This window comes from Bos indicus, chromosome 13, assembly GCF_029378745.1.
Source record: "Bos indicus isolate NIAB-ARS_2022 breed Sahiwal x Tharparkar chromosome 13, NIAB-ARS_B.indTharparkar_mat_pri_1.0, whole genome shotgun sequence".
In the NCBI taxonomy this organism is placed as follows: Eukaryota; Metazoa; Chordata; class Mammalia; order Artiodactyla; family Bovidae; genus Bos; species Bos indicus.
The window spans coordinates 74,966,329-74,981,701 of record NC_091772.1 but is presented as its reverse complement, the minus strand read 5'-3'; the positions used below and the strand labels follow the sequence as shown (position 1 = coordinate 74,981,701).

At 48.6% G+C, this 15,373-nt stretch overlaps 1 protein-coding gene across 1 annotated transcript in view; it reads left to right on the top strand.

Moving 5' to 3' along the window:
- CDH22 (cadherin 22) overlaps positions 1-15,373 on the top strand; it is a 143,914-nt gene that overhangs the window by 75,334 nt on the left and 53,207 nt on the right. Inside the window, exon 4 of the mRNA XM_070801795.1 lies at positions 12,829-12,948. Within this exon, the coding sequence (XP_070657896.1) occupies positions 12,829-12,948 (120 nt within the window). The remainder of the gene's footprint in view (positions 1-12,828; positions 12,949-15,373) is intronic.

The following is a 15,373-nucleotide window of genomic DNA, read 5'->3' as shown; positions in this document are numbered from 1 at the left end:
GCGGGGACACAGCTTGGGACATGAAAGGCAGCAGCGCTCACAAATTAAACCACTCACAGCTTAAAAGGGAAAGGAACTGTGCCGGGGGACTCCAATGAGCCACGCTTCTGAGGAGGGGCACACCAGCCACGCTGAGCCTAACGCTGCAAAGCGGGTTCCACATCTGATGGTCAGGAAGCCTGGCTCCCCACGTGACCTCAGGAAAGTCCCTGCTCATCTCTGGGCCCCAGGTTCCCCTCTGAGCACAGAGCGGGCTCATTCATGCCCAGACGTTTATTGAGTGCCTACTCTGTGCCAGAGACTGTTTCAGGCATTGGAGATTCTTAGGAAGCCTACATTTAGGGCAGGGAGAGAGATAGGAAAGAAAGAAACAAGTCAAGATATAAATACACCCTGTGGTGTAAGTGTGAGGACCAAGGGAATTGGGACTTATATCGGGGGAGTGCTATTTTAGACAGAGAGGTCAGGAGAGCCCTTTCTTTTTTTGTATTTATTCAGTTATTTGGCTGCATCTTCGCTGTATCACACAGATATTGTGTTGCGGCGCAAGGATTCTTTCGTTGTGGCGCAGGCTTAGTTGCTCCAATGCGTGTGGGATCTTAGTTCCCCTACCAGGGATTCAATCCACATCCTCTGCATTGCAAGGCGGATTCTTAACCACCAGGGAAGTAGGAACATACCGGCCTTCCTTTTTTATAAGAGAGCATTTGAACAAGATTTGAAGGAACCAAGGGAAAGGACCAAGGAGCTATGTGAAACTCAGTTCTCAGTTCAGTTGCTCAGTCGTGTCCAGCTCTTTGCGACCCCATGGACTGCGGCACACCAGGCCTCCCTGTCCATCACCAACTCCCAGAGCTTGCTCAGACTCATGTCCATTGAGTCAATGATGCCATCCAACCATTTCATCCTCTGTCCTTCCCCTTCTTCTCCTGCCTTCAATCTTTCCCAGCATCAGGATCTCTTCCAATGAATCAGTTCTTTGCATCAGGTGGCCAGAGATTTGGAGTTTCAGCTTCAGCATCAGTCTTTCCAATGACTATTCAGGACTGATTTCCTTTAGGATGGACTGGTTGGATCTCCTTACAGTCCAAGGGACTCTCAAGAGTCCTCTCCAACTCCACAGTTCAAAAAGCATCAATTCTTCAGTGCTCAGCTTTCTTTATAGTCCAACTCTCACATCCATACATGACTACTGAAAAAACCATAGCTGTGACTAGACAGACCTTTGTTGGCAAAGTAATGTCTCTGCTTTTTAATATGCTGTCTAGGTTGGTCATAGGTTTTCTTCCAAGGAGCGTCTTTTAATTTCATGGCTGCAGTCACCATCTGCAGTGATTTTGGAGCCCCCTAAATTGTCTGACACTGTTTCCACTGTTTCCCCATCTATTTCCCATGAAGTGATGGGACCAGATGCTGTGATCTTAGTTTTCTGAATGTTGAGTTTTAAGCCAACTTTTTAACTCTCCTCTTTCACTTTCATCAAGAGGCTCTTTAGTTCTTCGCTTTCTGCCATAAGGGTGGTGTCATCTGCATATCTGATGTTATTGATATTTCTCCCCGCAATCCTGATTCCGGCTTGTGCTTCATCCAGCCCAGCATTTCTCATGATGTACTCTGCATAGAAGTTAAATAAGCAGGGTGACAATATACAGCCTTGACGTACTCCTTTCCTGATTTGAAACTAGTCTGTTGTTCCATGTCCAATTCTAACTGTTGCTTCTTGACTTCCTACTTTTGCATTCCAGTCCCCTATAATGAAAAGGATATCTTTTTTGGGTGTTGTAGGTCTTCATAGAACCATTCAACTTCAGCTTCTTCAGCATTACTGGTCGGGGCATAGACTTGGATTACTGTGATACTCAGTGGTTTGCCTTGAAAACGAACAGAGATAATTCTGTCATTTTTGAGATTGCATCCAAGTACTGCATTTCAGACTCTTTTGTTGACTATGATGGCTACTCCATTTCTTCTAAGGGATTCTTGCCCACAGTAGTAGATATAATGGTCATCTGAGTTAAATTCACCCATTCCAGTCCATTTTAGTTCGCTGATTCCTAAAATGTCGATGTTTCCATCTCCTGTTTGACCACTTCCAATTTGCCTTGATTCATGGACCTAACATTTCAGGTTCCTATGCAATATTGCTCTTTACAGCATCGGACTTTATTTCCATCACCAGTCACATCCACAGCTGGGTATTGTTTTTGCTTTGGCTCCATTTCTTCACTTTCTGTAGTTATTTCTCCACTGATCTCCAGTAGCATATTGGGCACCTACCTACCTGGGGAGTTCATCTTTCAGTGTCCTATCTTTTTGCCTTTTCATACTGTTCATGGGGTTCTCAAGGCAAGAATACTGAAGTGATTTGCCATTCCCTTCTCCAGTGGACCACGTTTTGTCAGAACTCACCTCCATGACCCGTCTGTCTTGAGTGGCTATGGCATGGCTCATAGTTTCACTGAGCTAGACAAGGCCAAGGTCCTTGTAACCAGATTGGTTAGTTTTCTGTGATTGTGGTTTTCATTCTGTCTGCCCTCTGATGGATAAGTATAAGAGGCTTGTGGAAGTTTCCTGATGGGAGAGACTGACTGAGGGGGAAGCTGGGTCTTGTTCTGATGGCCGGGACCATGCTCAGTAAAGCTTAAATCCAACTTTCTGTTGATGGGCAGGGCTGTGTTCCCTCCTTGTTGTTTGGCCTGAGGCCAAACTATGGTGGAGGTAATGAAGATAATGGCGACCTCCTTCAAAAGGTCCCATGCATGTACTGCTGCACTCAGTGCCCCTGATTCTGCAGCAGGCCACCGCCAACCCACACCTTCACTGGAGACTTGCGGTCACTCACAGGCAAGTCTGGGTCAGTCTCTTGTGGGGTCACTGCTCCTTTCTCCTGGGTCCTGGTGCATACAAGGTTTTGTTTGTGCCCTCTAAGAGTCTGTTTCCCAGTCCAGTGTAAGTTCTGGCAGCTCTTTGGTGGGTTAATGATGACCTCCTCCAAGAGGGCTTATGCCATACGCAGGTCTGCTGCACCCAGAGCCCCTGCCCCTGCGGCAGGCCACCGCTGACCCATACCTCTGCAGGAGACACTCAAACACAGTTCTGGCTCAGTCTCTGTGGGGTCTCTGGGTCCTGGTGTGCACAAGGTTTGTTTGAGCCCTCCCAGTGTCTCTGGTGGATATGGGGTTTGATTCTAAATGTGATTTTGCCCCTCCTACCGTCTTGCTGGGGCTTCTCCTTTGCCATTGGATGTGGTGTATCTTTTTTTTTTTTTTTGGTGGGATCCAACATTCTCCTGTCAATGGTTGTTCAGCAGCGACTTGTAATTTTGGAGTTCTCACAGAAGATGAGCATGTGTCCTTCTACTCCACCATCTTGGTGAGGTTCATGTGAAACAGTGGTTTTCAAAGTTTATTGTACATCCAAGTTACTTGGAGGACTTGTTAAAGCACAGAAGGCTCCCCTCTACCCCCAGGGTTTCTGATTCAGTGTTAGTTGCTCAGTCGTGTCCCTCTTTGCAACCCCCATGGAGTGTACCTCGCCAGGCTTCTCTGTCCATGGGATTCTCTAGGCAAGAATCCTGGAATGGGTTGCCATTCCCTTCTCCAGGGGACCTTCCCAACCCAGGGTTGGAACCTGGGTCTCCTGCATGACAGGCAGATTCTTTACCATCTGAGCCACTGGGGAAGCCCAGCACATCTGGGCTGTTAGAAAAGTTGGCATTTTTAACAAAGATGCTGTCAAAGCTGATGCTGATGCTGCTGGTTCCAGGGACACTTGAAGAACCAACTAAGCCTGCACCACAACTAAAGAATTCTTGCACTGCAACAAAAGATCCGCAAAAACTAAGCTAGAGAAAAAATGTTCCAGGAAGAGGAAACAGCAAGTGCAAAGGTCCTGAGGCATGATGTGTTTTATCATGTTTGAGGAATAGCAAGGAAGTCAGTGTGGCTGAAAAGAGGAGTAAAGGAAGAGGAGAGGGTCCAAGGAGGTCAGAAGAGATACCAGAAGCTGGACCACATAGGACTTTTGTAGCTGCTAAAAGCTTTGTGGTTGTGCTTTGAGTAAGACAGGGCGGGGGGCTGAGGAGAGGAGTTCTATGATCCAACATAGATTTTAAAAAGATGGTTTGTTGGCTGAAACTAAACTATAGGGGTTAAAGGTGAAAGTAGGGGAATCAGTGAGGAGACACCTGTAACTGGGGCAGGAGGTAATGGTGATTTGGATTCTGGATGTATGTTGAATGCAGACCAATGGGGTTTGTGAGGGATTGAATGAGGGGAGTGAGAGAGAGAGAAGACAAGGGTGAGGCTGAAGTTTTTGACCTGAGCAAGTAGATGGATGGAACTGCTATTGCTGAGCTGGGTAATACTCCAGGAAGAGCAAATTTGCACAAAATTAAGAGTTCTTTATTGGACATGTTTAGATTGAGGTGTCTACTAGAAATCCAAGTGGAGTTGTCAAGGGGACAGTTAGATCTCTAAGTCAGGAGATCAGAAGCAAGATGAGGGCTAGAGTTACCACTTTGGAAGTCATCAGCAAAGCGAGAATTTAAAGCTTGAGGCTGGGTGAAATCAACAAAGGAGTGAGTTTTGGTATGGAAGAGTTAGACTAGATAATCTCCTGATGTTGGGGGGCCTAGATCCCTTATGTAGGCTGGCAGAACCTGACCAGTGGACAGCAAGGGAATTTCACAGGGCTCCCATGCCCAGTTCAACTCCACCTACTTCTTAATGCCAACTATGTGTAAGACAAAATCCTTGGCACTATTGAAGATACAGAAATGAGAAGTTCAATCCAGCACACATCTATTACCCACTACTTTATTCTGGGCACTGCTAGGGATGTAAAGATAAGTAATTGAGTTAAATCCACAAATGTTTATTAGCAACCATTATATACAAGGCCTTCAGTGTACTTGGGTCTGTAGGGGTTTCAAAGATGAGTCACCCAACTAAGCAAACATTTATTAGTACCTGCTGCTGCTGCTGCTAAGTTGCTTCAGTCGTGTCTGACTCTGTGTGACCCCATAGACGGCAGCCCACCAGGCTCCCCCATCCCTGGGATTCTTCAGGCAAGAACACTGGAGTGGGTTGCCATTTCCTTCTCCAGTGCGTGAAAGTGAAGTCACTCAATCGTGTCCAACTCTTAGGGACCCCATGGACTGCAGCCCACCAGGCTCCTCCATCCATGGGATTTTCCAGGCAAGAGTATGGGAGTGGGGTGCCATTGCCTTCTCCGTTATTAGTACCTACTTTATATATATATACATACATATATATACGTGTGTATGTATATATATATATCCCGAATAGGATAGAAAAATAAGCAGTTGCTTTAATTCAGTAAATACATAATAGTTCCTACTATGTATGTGGTCCTTCGCTAGGTGTGTGAGGATGCAAAGATAAGCAAGATACTGCCACTGTCCTCAAAGTGTTAGCAGATCAGTTTCATCTCTGGTGCCAACTCTGGTCAACTGGTCATAGGGCTGTGTTGAGAAGGTGTCTGAGGTCTCATTCAGGCTTAGCAGAAAAGAATGCCACAATCGATTAGTGATGTCTGCTGGGAGCAAAGGAAGGCGACTATGGAGGCACATATGCCACAGGATTGTCATTGCTGGACCATGAGATGGGGGCTCAGCAGACTGTGGAAATGGACAGGGGCCCTGCCACAGCCGCTTTCCTGTGTATTGCAATCCCTCTGTGAGCAGCATCTTTAATAGATGGAAAAAGACTCTTTTGTAGTACAGTCTGCACTTCTCGGGACATCTACTAAATAATAGCTATCAGCCAACACTGTTTTCACAAAGCTATTTCCCTTTATTCTCACAGTCCTGGGGAATAAGCAGGGAAGGTATTACTGTCCTCATTTTACCAATGAGGAGATAAATGTGGAGAGAGATAAAGTAACTTACCTGAGGTTCCATAGTAAGAGCTGGAGCCAGAACTGGACCCAGATCCTGGATCCAGAACCTAAGCTACTTGCCTCAGTGGGCATGAGAAACAGTTTTAGTGTGCACAGGACTTTAGAGCTTACAAAGCCCTTTCACACCCCTAATCTCATTTCATCCTCCCAGGAACTCTCTTGGGTTAAGTGTAGATACCTTCATTTTACAGCTGAGGAAACTGAGGCCCGAGAGGGGAGGGAGAAATAAAATCGGGAGGACATACTATCTGATTGCCAGGGCCCGTGCTTGAGAGGACGGTGGCAGAGAGGAGAGGAGGAAGGCAGGGGGCAGTGTGCTCCCAGAGGTCCTGTTTGGGGAGGGCAGGGCAGGCTGGTAGCCTCTGACTGTCCCACCTGCTGCTGGAGAGAGTGTGGCTCAACAGCCCTCAGGCCCAAGCCAGGAATCAATTGCTGGCCTCTGCAGAGACACATTCTAAAGATGTTTTTAATTAAAGTCCAGGAAGATCTATATGTGCAATATCTCCTTGCCTAGCAACGGCACTGGCTCTCACCACCCAGGATGGGGAGAAAAGGGGCAGGAGGTTTCTGGTGGAGAGAGGTGGCAGAGAGGAGCACAGGCCCTGGCTTCACTTTGTTCTCTGTCTTTTCCATCAACAAATCCCTCAGCAAACACAAGCAGCCCCTCTCTGCCAGGCCTGGTGCCCACGTGTCAGTGAGTACAAAGGTAACAAATGTGGCATCCTACCCTCTGGGGTCTAGCACATAGTAGGTGCTCTGTATATCTTGGGTGACCGAATAGAACGGAATCATAAGCCAAAAATGTTTGCTTTCTGCAACTGGCCGAGGGATGCTACTGCAGAAACTTAGAATGTTGCTGCCCCGAGTAAACGAGGTGACCAGACTACTCCACGGAGGGTCCCATTTAAGTGGGGAGAGGATGGAAGAGTCAATGGGACTCGATTTGAAACAAAAGAAGAATCCCCTTTCTTAGGGGGATAGATGAGATACACACACACACTCAAGTGTTGCCTGCCTGGGTGAGTCCTTGGCAACCTCTTTCTGTCCCCGTCTCTGTCTCTCTCTCGATATATATATATGTATGTATATCTGCCTCTTTGACCCTCGTCTCTCTAGCTCTATTCTCATTTCTCCCTATGTATCTGGGTACCTCTGTTTTTGTCACTTTCTCTCTGTCCATCTGTCTGCATCTCTGTGTCTTGTTTCTCAGCCTCTGACCCACTTTCTTACCCCATCTCTGTATGCCGCCTTCTCTGTCCCTTGTCTCTTGACCTGCTTCCTGCCCCTCTATCTTCTGACCCCCCTTTCCATGCAACCACTTTCCTGCGTCTCCTGTGTATCATTCATCTATATTAGGCTGCCCTGATTGGGCAGCTGGAAGCGGAGTTGAGGCCAGTGCAGTGAGCTGGCATTGTAAGTGATGAGCAAAGAGGGAGTTGATAGGGGCGGGGGGGGGGGGCGGAGGTAAGAGAGGGGTTTGAGAAGGGACTTGTTTCCTGTGTAATCTGATTGTTCCCAGAGACTCGACAAGTGGTTTTTAATTTTTAATAGAAAGCATTCCACGCAGTTCTAGCAGCAGCAGGGGGTGGGAGTCATTTTTCATAAATGTTTGAGAAGCTAAATGTGAGCCAAGGGTTTCCCCAGGCCCAGCAGGGTAGCAGAGGGAGGTAGGGAAGAAACAGGATGATAATAATTACAAACATCTTCACAATAACGACACTTGGTCACCTCGATTGAGGACTCTGTTCTTTTCCAAAGCGTTTTATCTCTTTCATCTCATCAAGGGGTCTCCCTCACCCAGGATACAGAAGCATAAAGTGTTATCTCCATTTTACAGAAGGGGAGCTGAGGCCCAGTCAGGTTGGGTAGTTGTCCCATAGCCACACAGAGAGCCAAGGACAGGGCTGGAATGAGAATTTGTCTTCAACCCCGGACCTCCACTCCACATGGCACCACATTCTCCCTGAGCAGCTTGGGGTTCTGGGGCCCATGTCTGGGCCTCAGTTGGATTTCATAAACAGCAATGGTTAAAGGGAGAAGAGAAAGTGTTCTGATCTGGGAGCCAGAGCATAGATTCTAGTTCTGAACCCATGATTAACCATGTCAGAGCCACCCAGATAAACTAGAAATGAAGGGTGTGCAAGCCCCCTCCCTCCTGATACTGGTGCCTGGGAGTCTCCCACTCACAAGCAAAGACACAGCCCCAGAGATCTTCTGACCATATAGAGAAAAGAGAAAGGAATAAACTCTTATTGAGCACTTACTAAATGCTTGGCTTTACCAGCCTCTTAAATCCATCATCTCTAATCCCCATAACATCTCTGAGAGGCAGAGTGTGACCCTCTGACTTCGAGGAAAACTGTGAGGAAAAAGGTCAGACAAGGGAAAGACTTGATTGAGGGCACAGAGTGAGGAAGTGGTGGGATTTGAACCCAGGACTCTCTGATGCCGAAGTCCCATGTCTCCATGAAGTTGCGAGGGGCATCTCTTTGTAGGAGTGTCCAACTTCTCATGCTGATTTGGTGGCTTGTGTCATACTTGCTGCTTCCTTTTGTTTGTCGGTCTCAGTGCAGGCACAGCGAGTCCAGGAGGGTGACATGCTGGCTACGGAGATGTGGGTTGGAATCTTTTCCTACCACTTACTAGTGACTTCACCTGGGGAAACGCACTGAGTCTCTCTGTGACTCTGTTTCCTCATCAGTTCAATCCGGGGTTGCATCTAGGGCATCAGTTCTCAGTCTGGGATGCACTTTAGAATCACTGTTGGAGCTTTTAAAATACCCTTGCCTGTGCTCCACCCCCAAGGGAGTGCTATTAAATTAATCTGGGTTGGGGCTCAACATCAGTTTTATTTTAAAGCTCCTAAGAGATTCTAATGTGCAGCCAAATTGAGAACCACTGGTTTCTGTGCCCCTCAAGGAGCAGCCTTTCCAGATCCAACATTCTACATGGAGCCCTGGAGTTCTGCGATCCTGTTTATGCAAGAATCCTTTGGGCAATCCTTCCTACGTCAGTCTGGAATTAGGCCCTTAATCTCATATAGCAGAAGGGCTAGGGGCAGCACCACGGACAGCGAATGGCTCAACCTAGCCAATTGAAGCCCTGCTTCTGAAAGTCTGCTGCTGCTGCTGCTGCTGCTGCTAAATCGTTTCAGTCGTGTCCGACTCTGTGCGACCCCAGAGATGGCAGCCCACCAGGCTCCCCTGTCCCTGGGATTCTCCAGGCAAGAACAGTAGAGTGGGTTGCCATTTCCTTCTCCAATGCATGAAAGTGAAAAGTGAAAGTGAAGTCGTTCAGTCGTGTCCGACTCTCCGAGACCCCATGGACTGCAGCCTACCAGGCTCCTCCGCCCATGAGATTTTCCAGGCAAGAGCACTGGAGTGGGTTGCCATTGCTTTCTCTGTCTGAAAGTCTGGGCTTGAACTAAATACCAGGGAGGGAGAATCTTGAATCCAGTTCCTTGCTCTCCTCCTGCTCTTTCTTTCTCTCCTTTCTTTGACTCTTCTCTCACTTGCCTGTCTACTTCTGCTACTATTGATCCCCACCCTACTACCTTATAAGGCAAGATACATGTGTGTTTTGACATCAGATTGACCTGGGTTTGAATCTTGCCTCTCCTATTTCCTTGCCAGATGAATTTAGCCAGGCACTGTCCCAGCTGTTAAACAAGGAAATCTATTTGAGTTCTTACAATGGTCCTGAGTACCCCTATTTCACAGATGATGAAGTTGAGACAAAAGGGGTTCTTTATTAAACTTCACTCAGCCTCTATTTCCTTACCTGCAAAGTAGAAATCTTAATAGAGCTTACTTCAAGACTCTATTATGTGAATTCCATGAGATACTATGCATAAAAAGCTTATTATAACATGTAGTGCAAGGTAGTTATTTAATAAACCTAATCTATCATTATCATTGAAGACATTTATGTAATAATGGGTTTCATTATTATTCATTATTAATTTACCTTGCCACCCTTTGCTGTGCATAACAGTTTCCTCATCTGTAAAATGGAAATGATGCAGGAGTAGACTGAAGTTGGCTTGTATCAGCTCATGAGAGCCAAATATTGATTTTCAGGAGTTTCATAAGCCACTTGATATCACATTGGTAGTTTGAAATTGGCCATGGTGAGAGTATTTACACCACAGAAATCAGCAAACCCTACAAAGCAGGGCGTTTATCCCCACCCCTCCATCCCCCAGAGCCAATGGTTAAACATTTGCCAGCATGTCACCGCATCCACCTCATCGAGTTGGCATGAGGACTGAAGGAGAGAAGAGCATGATGGAGCATTGTAAAATGCAATCTGCTAAACTTAGGGGGATGGCACAAAGTGGTCCTACAGCATCCACAAGCCCGGCACCCATTTGTCTGCTGATTCTGGGGAGATGCTGACTTGTGAAGGAGGTGGGAGGGAGTGTGGGGCCTGGGGAACCAGGGGTGAATCACTGACCCTTCACCATCCCCATGCATCTGCATTAACTGTAATGGCTGCAATAAAGAACCCCAGATTGGGGAAATGATTCCATCATCGCTGCGGGAGTCCCTAGGATACAGCCAGGGAGAGAGAGAGAGAGAGCTCAGCCATGTCCCTGGGGTTAACCCAGCATTGTGTCTTGCCCAGGGGGTGGGGGCAACATGCAGAGGAGAGTGACAGGGAGATCCTCTCTCACAACAGTTACAGCAGCCACTATTTATTGAGCGCCCACCATGAGCCTGATGCTGTGTGTATCGTCTCTCATTTCAGCATGTCTGTGAGGGAGGCTTGGTTGTGCCATTGTATACAGGCCTGCAGCGCCTCCTGAGAAGACAGCAACAACCTGCCTTTACTGAGTTCTTAGCGTGGGGGTAGGCGCTTTCCTTGCTGCTGAATATGGAAATCTATTTGAATTCTGAAATCGATCCCAGGAGTATGATGGTACTCTCACCCTCATTTCACAAAGGAGGAAATTGAGGCAAAAATGGGGTTCATGACAGTCCCGAGGTCAAACTGCTAAGAGTGGCGGAGTCACTGACTGTGATTCAGTACAGCGGGCCACCATCCAGAGTCACCGTGTGTCTGTGCTGACTCTGGCTTCCAGAGGACTTTGACCTTAGAGAGTCCTGGGTTCAAGTCCCACCACTTCGTCACTCTGTGTCCCCATTCAGGTCTTTTCCCCTGTTTGACCTCTCCACCCCCCCCACCACCACTGTAATTTAGAGAGGTCCACTCTGCCTTTCAGAGATGCTATGAGAATTAGAGATAATGGATTTAAGTGGCTGGTGAAGCTAGGCATGCCGTGAGTGCTCAGTAACATCTATTACTCTCTCTTCTCTCTGTTTAAGAGGAGGGGCCTGGGATCATGCCCTGGCCCTGAATAGAAGACCCCTGGTTACCTAGCATCAAGAGGGAGGGGGATTGCCCAAACCTCTTCCTCTCAGCTTCTCCAGGCAACTCTGACATGGTTGATGCAGAGCTGGAGCCGCCAAAAGAGAGAGGCGCATTGCAGGGCCGGTTTAGGAGGCTGGGAGGGGGGGACACGGAGAGGGAAATGAGAAATGCAAAAGAGTGAAAAATAAATACATGTGTCTGTCTGGAATGATCGAGGGCCCCAGGCTGGAGGCGGGAGAGGCGGGCGGCAGTCTGGGCTCAGCAGAATTGCTGCAGTAGCACTTCCAGAGCCTCACTCATTAGCCAGGCAGTGAACTGGCTGCACCCCCCAGCATGCCACCCCGCTGGCCCAGAGAGCCCAGCCCACCAGGAGGGCTCTATCTGGAGCCTTAGCAGGGCACCCAGAAGGGGGCATCTCCTTGAAGTGATGCCTGAGTCTCATCCCCCTTGGGTCACATCCCAAGCCTTCATGACTCCCTCTTGGGTCTTATCCCCTCCTCTCTGGAAAGGTTCCGATGGACCACTCAGCTTAGCCCGTCCCCCCATCCAACCCCTCCCCCACCCCTTCCATCATCTGCACCCTGTCCAGCCTCACGTCCCAAGCTCTGCTTTCGTCAAATTGAACATGATGTCAAATTAGAGCCATCTCTGGGACAGGCCGAGAGAAGCTCCCAGTTTAATGAGGCAGCGTCGAAAATCAATAACTTAATTGCCGCTGTTTGATGGACTTTTATCCAATTTATACTCTCCCCAGCAGCCTACGTGCAAAGCATGAGGAAAACTGTGTGCGTTGGGACTGGGGACTGTCTGGGCACCAGGGGGGAGGAGCGAGGAGGGCACCAAGGACCACAGCCAACTACTTCCCAAAGCAAGAGCTGGGTACTGCTGTTCTTTTGCCTGGGGGCCAAGAGACACTAGCTGCTGAGTCTCAGTAAACTTGGTTGTCCTTCTGCATTGACCTCTGCACATGCCCCCTCCATGGTGGGGATGGGAGTATAGAGGGTGGGAGGAAGAAGGCAGAATTTCCTTGAGAAATCAGGATGGGTTGGGATGGGTAGAAAGAGCCCTGCTTTGGGAGTAAAGTGCATGGTTTCCAGTCTCAGCTCTAACTCTGACTGTGATGACCTTCACTGGTGAAATTAACCACTTCCACCACCAGTGAGAGACGGCTCTGAGCCCGTTCATTGTACACTGGGAGTTTAAAATGCGTTCCATCATGAACAAGAACCAGGATTGTCCCCATTTTTCTGGTGAGGAAACTGAGATTCAGAGAGGCTCTCTTCTCTTGCCAGAGTCCTGCGGCTGGGAAAGGAGATTTGAATCCAGATCTGGCTCCATGGTCCTGCTCGTGCTACTGGGAAGGTCCCCAGATCTGGAAGCGGGTTGGGGCTTAATGTGGACAAGGGGACTGTGAAAGGATTGGCTTCAGTGACCTCCAGCCTTAGTCTCCTTTCCCAGCTCCTCGTGGGCGGGGAGAGGTGGAGAGAACGAGCACAGCGGCGCCAGCTGACCTCTGTTTCGCTTGTTCCCCAGGCACATCGGTGATGCAGGTGATGGCCTCGGATGCGGATGACCCCACGTATGGAAGCAGCGCTCGACTGGTGTACAGCGTGCTGGATGGCGAGCATCACTTCACCGTGGACCCCAAGACCGGTGAGGGGCGGGACCAGTCCAAGGGGCGGGGCCATAAGCGGGGCCGGGGTGGGGCATAAGGGGTGGGGCGGGGCCAGAGAGGCGGACGGACTTCTGTTCTCAGACTCCCAACCAACAGCGCTGAGGTTAGGACAGGATACCGAAACATCTCACTGGATCCAGGAGACCCCAGGGTAGCGGAGATGGAGGGCAGCCAGGTAGGAAGAGACGACAGAGCAGTAGGGGGAAAAATGGAGTGGGAGGCACCTGCAAGACTGGCACGGAAACCAAAAGGCGGGAGGCAACCACTATGAGCCTCCTGAAAAGACATCAGAGATCTGAACTCCGTGGCCCCTCACCTTGGCCTAGGAACTAAGCTGGGCGGACGCGTCCGCAGTCCATACGAGTCGGCCATGGTCATAAGTGTAGCTGGGGGCCGACAGGTAGCAGGGGACAGCAGTGGGCCTGTGCAAGGTACATTTTTGGCAGTTGTGAAACCTCTGTTCAAGTGACAGTTGTTAAGGATCTGATGGGAAGACAGAAGCCAAGACCGTTAGGGAAGGTCTTGGCTCACTGCTCTCCCCAGCACCACCAAGCAATGCTGCAGTACCCCTCCCACTGTCCACTGCTTCACTCACTCAGAGGCTAGAACCTGAGTACATCCCGGGGTGGGGCAGCAGCTTGCCGGAGTGGCACAGAGGACAGAGGAGGAGGCGAACTGGTTCACTCGAGGTCCCACAGCTGGCTGTGGCTGCCAATGCCAAGAGCAGTGCTCTCACTGTCCCTGGGACTGGAGAAGGCAGGGGTTGAGACATCAGACACCACCGAATGCTTATCGAAAGTCACCATGGGGCTCCTAGTCCAGTGGGGGCAGGGCGACAGGCGTCTGCTTGGGCAATTAGGATGCCAGTTTCTCGGAGGCAGTGGTAGCAATCTCCAAAGGATAAAGTGCTGGCCAGACCGAGATGCAGAGAAGGGCATTCCAGGCAGAGGGCATGGTGCAGGCAAAACTGGGAGGAAGAGAACAGCCTGAGGCATAAGGGGAATTGTAAACAACTCAGGACTTGGGAAGAGGCTTGTGGAGAGGGGACGTGGAGAGGCTGGCTGGGGCCTGGCTGCATCGCGTGCAAGGCAAGCAAAGCACTTGGATTTTATTCTAAGGGCAGTGGGGTGGGAGGGTGTTTGATAGATTTGAGATTGGGATATTGTGTGTATGTGAGTTTGTTTTGTTTAGAGGGAGGGTTCCAGTCTATAATCACATGCTCTTACACATAATATCTGCATTACTTTTCCTCCTTGCAAAACTAATACATTTTAGAAAACATTCAAACATGAAAGAAATGTTTTTAAAAAGAGAGGAAGGAAAAGCACTCTCACCCTCAGAAGCTGCAACCCCAAAGGGAGCCACATGGTGTGTATATCCTATGAGACCTTGAACTCATTCACTTGAAAAATATTGTTTTTTTTTTTAAATAGATAATACATTTCAAGATTCAAAAAGTCCAAATTTGGGAGCTTCCCTGGTGGCTCAGAGGTAAAGAATCTGCCTGCCAATGCAGGAGACACAGGTTTGATCCCACATGCCACGGAGGGACTAAGCCCATGTACCACAACCCACAACTCCTGAGCCCGTGAGGCTAGAGCCCGTGTTCTGCAACAAGAGAAGCCACGGCAATGCTAAGCCCACATCCCACTAGAGAGTAGCCCCCACTTACTGCAACTAGAGAAAGCCCACACACAGCAACAAAGACCCAGCACAGCCCCCAAAAAAGCCCAAATTTGTATTTAATGGAAATTTTTCACCCCTTCTAGTCCCCCAGATAGCTGGTCTGTATCCCCAAAGCAACCAATGTAATTTTCTTGTGTATCTTTCCAGAGCTATTCTATGCATGTACAAGAAAGTAGGTACATGTATTTGTTTGTTGGTTTTTTTTTTACACAAATGGTAGCTATAAACACACACTATACACACTGCTTGCCTTTTTCGCTTAACAATACATCTTGCAGATTATCCCATATCAGCACATAAAGAGCTTCCTCATTCTTTTATTTAACAGCTGTTGTGGATACACTGAAATTTATTTCACCAGTCCCCTCTTGATGGACACTTACGCTGTTTCCAATCTTTTCCTACAACCAACAATGCTGCAGTGAATAACCTCATACATATATCATTTTGTGCTTGTGTGAGTGTATCTGCAGGATAATTTTCGGGAAGTGGAAAAGCTGGGTCAAAGAGCATGTGCTTTTGGAATCAGGATAGATAATGCCCAAATGTACCAGATTACACTTGCGAAGAGCCGCCTAGGAGAGAGCTTGTTTCCCTTCCCCCTTGCCAACCTTGTGGGTTCATTGATGACTTTAAAGCAGGAAAGTGACATGCTCAGGCTTTCATTTTAACAAGATCCCTCGGGCTGCCCTTGTATAGCATGGCTCAGAAGCAAGC